Source organism: Physeter macrocephalus, unplaced genomic scaffold (genome assembly GCF_002837175.3).
Source record: "Physeter macrocephalus isolate SW-GA unplaced genomic scaffold, ASM283717v5 random_1520, whole genome shotgun sequence".
Taxonomy (NCBI): Eukaryota; Metazoa; Chordata; class Mammalia; order Artiodactyla; family Physeteridae; genus Physeter; species Physeter macrocephalus.
Genome location: NW_021146797.1, coordinates 12,916 through 18,743, shown reverse-complemented (window position 1 = coordinate 18,743; position 5,828 = coordinate 12,916). Strand labels below are relative to the sequence as shown.

General features: G+C 48.7%; 1 protein-coding gene across 1 annotated transcript; it reads right to left on the bottom strand.

Moving 5' to 3' along the window:
* Positions 1-1,641: 1,641 nt before the first annotated feature.
* LOC114485509 (xylosyltransferase 1-like) lies at positions 1,642-2,980 on the bottom strand (the record flags this gene model as incomplete). Its single annotated transcript, XM_028487057.1, has 2 exons — positions 1,642-1,844; positions 2,808-2,980. Coding segments are annotated over 2 exons (376 nt in total), but the record flags the coding sequence as incomplete, so codon positions are not given.
* Between the last annotated feature and the right edge of the window lie 2,848 nt (positions 2,981-5,828).

Sequence of the window (5,828 nt, the reverse complement as noted above, 5' to 3'; positions counted from 1 at the left end):
TTAAAGAGAGGTCTCGCCTCCATGCCTGTATCTTATATGGATCTTGATTCAAAACCCAAACTCCTGGGAATATGTGATCTCCATATTTGATGGCATTAAGAATGACTGTTAATATTTTGGGTGTGATAATCATATTGATGTTAAATTCCAAGAGAGACTTTACCTTTTAGATATGTTTACTGAAGTATTTACAGATACAATTATATGACGTCTTGGAAATGCTTCACCAAGGGTTGGTGGAAGAGGGTGAAAGTCTATACTTGAATAGATACAAGGTGAATTGATTATAGTTGAAACTGGGTGACGTGGGGGTCACTACACTAGTCTCATATTCTTGTGCATGTTTGAAAATTGCCCTGATAAAGGAATATTAAACAACAACAACAAAAACTTTTATCTAGCTCTTCTGGGAATGCTATACCCAGTGCCAGGAGAGGAAGGAAGGCCCTCTCCCCTTCACCCCGTTCACTTCTCCTTTTCAGCCTTGTCAAAAATCAAGATGGAAGACACAGTCAAGCAAAGAGCTGCCTTCTTGATAGGAAATATAGTTCATTTTCTTGCCTTTTTTCCCCTCTACAGATCTCCAGGGGTTTTCTTTGCTTACGTCTCTTTTAAAGAGTAGATCAATGTTCATGCAAAGGGACAGGCCTTCCTGGTGGCATCTGAGTTTCTCTCTGCCTCGGGGCTGCTGGCTGTTCCGCCAGCTGCACACAATTGTGGCCAAGCAGCCCGCAGTTTCAGCGGGAGGACTTCAAGAGAAGCTAGAGATCTGTAGTTTCAGTTGCAATCTCCCAGTTTTAAAATGTGGGCAATCAGCTCACGTGTTAAAATCTGAGAGGAGCCAGGCAAATACACCATGGGCCTCCAACAGCCCAGAGACGCCTGTCTGTGATTCTGCCCAGGCTGTCACAGCACTCCTCCTTCTTCCATTTTGTCCCTTTCAGATGAACACGTAGGTCAGACCTTGACCCTCTTCTGCCCCAAACACGCCAGTGATTCCCATCTTTCTTTGAGTAATGGCCAAATTCTAGAACCTCCATGATCTCACCTCAATTTTCTCTCTGGCTTCTGTCTCTTACCACTTTCCCCTCACTTACTCTGCTCCAGCCACCCTGAGCCCTGGTGTTCCTGGAACACACCAGGCATCCACAGGGCTCAGCACCTGCTCTGCCCTCCTCCTGGACCACTTTCCCTGTCTGGGTGGCTCCCTCCATCAGCGTCTTCCATTCTTCTCGGGAAGGACGTCTCTGGCCACTCTCATTAAATTTCCAACTCTCCCCTGCTCCTGCTGCTGTCTGCCTTATTTTTCTGATGTACCGTTTTACTTATTTTGTGTGTTGTCTGTCTCCCCCACTGCAAAGGTTTTGGCCTTTGCAGTGTGTTCTCAAACAGAGCTGGAAAAACCATGTACTTAAGAAATCTCTGTTGAACGAGTGAATGAATGAGCGAATGCTCACATGATTCTCAGGCTCAGGGTGGACCCTGTGCAGAGAGATCCTATGGAGACGGTGCATAAGCGACTCACAGAGGCAGAAAGGCTTCTCCAGACAGGAGGCAGGCTGCTTCTGCCTCCGGCTTCCCAGCTGTGACAGGGGAAGCAGGACTTCAGAGCAGGCTGGCCTGGGGCGGGGGCCGCCTTACCTGATGGGGTAGTCAGCCGCGCTGAGGTTGATGAAGAAGTCCCAGGGCCAGTCGGTCATCTCCAGGAGGTCCCGCATGCTCTGCAGGTACGTGGACAGCAGGCTGGCTCCCCCCCAGATGGTGGCCATCCTCCAGGGGGTGACGCGGACGTTGCTGTACTGCTTGGCGAACTGGAGCACTTGGCGATGCAGGTAATTAGAGCGCTTTTCCCAGGAGAGAAAGGGTGACATTCAGCAGCACAGAAAACACCAAGACCCGTCCCTTGCCCCCTCTCTGTCCCTTCCCTTCTAGTTGACAGGGCTTCTGAACTTTGCCAAGTAACTGATTCAGGCCTGGGGTGTCTTTCTGCATTGCTATTCGAACGTCATTATTTTTAAAATATTACTTTAGCTATCTGAAATGCAGATTCCCTGGCCCCGCCTCTAAGCCACTGGTGCACTAGGTGTAGGCGGGTGCCTGGGAGTCTGCATTTTTCTACAAGATGGATACATATGGTCTGAGGTTAACAAGCTAAGAAATATAGCTGCATCTAGACCTGACGAGTATTTCAGGAGGTGGAATTTCTCCATTACCCTCTCGCAGGCCTGCTAGAAGCAAATCTTTTGGATAGGCATCCCCATGCCTTCTTGACCAAAGGCATAATCATGTCACGTCAGCAGACCAACAGAAACCTCTGGAACAAGATGCTCAGGGGTCAGCAAGCTGGCTGCAGGTTTTTTGTAAAGTTTTATTGAAACACAGTCACACACATTCATTTATGTATGTTTTTTATGGCTGCTTTCATGCTACAATGCCAGAGCTGAGTAGCTGCGACAGAGCGTATGGCCCACGAAGCCTGAAATACTTGCTCTCTGGCCATTTACAGAAACAGTGTGCCCACCCCTGGGTTAGTTATCTTCACAGAGCGACAGGCACCGCATCGGGCAGTGGGTCAGTGAGGAAAAGAGGTACGAATGACAATGTTTATGGCCAACACACACACACACACACACACACACACACACACACACACACACACACACACACACACACACACACACACGGCACTTCAAGACCAAATGCAAATGCTCTGGGGGGAAGCAGCTGTTCAGCCGGCAAGCCTTCCCTGAAAGGGAGGTCAGCCTGGAGAGAGGCAGACAGACCTGCAGAGAAAGGGAGGTCCTCACCTTGTCCACGTGGATGTAGTAGAAGTGGTCTTTGTGGTAGATGGCCTTGAACATGCGCTGCAGCTGCCGAGAGGCGCGGCCGTGGACCACCAGGACAAAGGCGATTCTGACCCGGTTGGCCAGCATATAGTCCACCGAGTCCTCATCCCACTGGACGTTCTTGTTGGCTTTGCCTGGGAAAACCCGAGAAACCACAGAGGTGGGGTGAGCTCAGTCGTCCTCGGGGGGAGTTTCTCTGATGCTTCCTCCCGGAAACTATTTGAGGGGCACAGTAGTCATATCGGGCCCTGAAACCTGATTCAACGTAACCAAGCAAGTCCTGGACCCTTACGCTGTCCTGGTACAACAGGAGTAGGAACCCTGAGGGGCTGAAGACATGGTTTCCACCCCCAGGGAGCTGAAAAGAACTGACGGAGACATGTGTACACATATTAAACTACTGAACCAGGCAGGAGGAGATGAGAGATGTAAGAGGCGTATTTCTGAATCAGAGGAAGGAGCAGTTAATTTCAAGTTGGGAAACGCAAGATACACGTGCTGTTTTTGCCTGTCCAGAATACACTCTCCCTTCTCCTCCTAACAGCATCCGTTTTTAAAAAGTTGTAGCAAGAACAGATAACATGAGATCTACCCTCTTAACACATTTTTAAGTGGACAGGATAGTACTGTGGATTATAAGCACAATGTTGTACAGCAGATCCCTAGAAGTTATCCATCTTACATAATGGGAAATTTATCCTCTGATATTTTGGGGGCCATCATCCCCCTCCTCAATTCTCAGTCTGTGTGGGAGGAGAGGGTCTCTCTCCGTTGTCAATTTCAGGGGTGATCACAGGCATGAGGCTTGGTTAATCAGGACTCTGCCTCTCTCTGGCCACAGTAGGTATGGTTCAGCCTTAACCAAGCTGTTTAGCCAAGAAGACAGAATTCTGGACAACTTTTGTTGGAACTACTAGATGAGAGAGGTTTGAAATCCATGAAACTGGCAGATGCTAAGAGCCCTTTTGTCCCCACATGGAGAGGAAGGCCAACACAAAGGGAAGCACTGCTGAGTGACGGAGGAGGTCTAGGTCCTCATAAACCCACTTGAGCTCCTGGATCAGCCCGGGTGAAGATCAGCCATGGTCAGAGCTTATTTTTCTTTGAAAGCCCAGAACCTATACCAGATGCTCCCGAATAAATGATTCCAGACATCTTTTATCCTGGGAGCAGCCTCAAAGACACCTTTTCTCCTTTTCTTCCCTTGCAAATGCTCCAGGGGCAAGGTTTCAGGGAGGAACACAGCTTACTGGTTCAGTTCATTACAGTCCCAACTAGAAATATCCTGGTTTTCCTGAGCCGAATTTCCTTTGGATCTAACCTGCTTTCTTGTGGGTTCTAGGTTTGTGGGACTCAGAACCTTGTCAGGGTAGCAGCTGCAGGTGTCTCCGAATGTCAGCTGGGAAAGCTGAGAACTAGGCCTGTTTAGCCTGGAGGTCAGGAGATTGGGAGCCTGTCAGCTGCCACTGGGAAGCTGAATGGCCACCAAATGAGCGAGGCTCCTTCTATGTTGTCCCAGAGGACGGAATGAGATTAGCGTGTGTGGTGTCCATGGCCTGCGGAACCCGCTTCCCGCAGATGTGACTGCACACCCCTGTGCCTGGATTGTCCCTCCCATCTACCTCGCCCCCTGGCCTTTTATCTTTTCCTTGAGCAAGCTCGTCTCTGCCTTGGGACCTTTCCACTGGCCATTCCCGACAACCTGGGACACACTCTCCCTAGATCTTTGTATGGCTACATCTTCTTGTCACTAGTTCACAGGTCACAATAAGGCCACCCACCCGGCCCCCACCAACCACATCACTCTTTCACCTCGACCTGTTTCGATTTTCTGCATAGCATGTAACACCATCTGAAATTGTTTCCTTGTTTACTGTCTGAACCCCCTACTAGAACATAAACGCCAAAGATGAGGGACTGAATGTTTGTCATTGGATACATAACACTATAACAATATCTGGCACACGTCTGGTTTTTGGTGAAAATAAAAGTTACAGGCGGGTACATTTTGGTACCATAACAATTACAGTACCTCTTCTTGAGCATTCAGCAGTCCTTACCATTAATTATTTCATTTAATCCTTATAGCAACCCTGAAAGGTAGGGCCATTATCTCCGTTTTGCAAATGAGGAAACCACAGCTTACAGAGGCCAAGGGATTTATCTGTTCAAGGTCACACTGCTTTAATTAAGTTAAGCTGAGATTCAAACACAGGTCTGTTTCCAGAGCCTATGTGCTTAACCACTAATATACACTACATTACCATACCAGAATTTGGAAATGTTTATAACAATTCTGTGTAGTTAATGAAATATCTTGTAAATTAGTTATTGCAGGTAGATTGGCATGTACTTGAGGAAGTCACAGGCACTGCAAGGTGGATTCCTGTACCGTGTGGGAGGCTGACTCTAGGTGGCCAATAAGGTTACATCTTTTTTTTTTTTTTTTTTTTTTTGCGGTAAGCGGGCCTCTCACTGTTGTGGCCTCTCCCGTTGCGGAGCACAGGCTCCGGACGCGCAGGCTCAGCGGCCATGGCTCACGGGCCCAGCCGCTCCGTGGCATGTGGGATCTTCCCGGACTGGGGCACGAACCCGTGTCCCCTGCATCGGCAGGCGGACTCTCAACCACTGCGCCACCAGGGAAGCCCAAGGTTACATCTTTTCATCCATCCATCCATCCACCCTCCATCCACCCACCCACCCACCCACCCATCCATCCATCCATCCATCCAACCAAATTCAACCGCCCATCCAACAAACCATTTAACTACCCAACTAGCAAAGCATTCAATGGCCTATCACCTCCCCCCCAAAACCCAACCATCCATCCATCCACTCACCCATCATCCTCCAAGCAAATCATCCATGCATCCACTCTTCCAAACATCTAACGATCAACTCACTGATCCACGCAATATTAACTTAGCCTATACTACATGCCACATACTGTGCTAGGTACTAGAAAAATAAAATTGGGGGAAA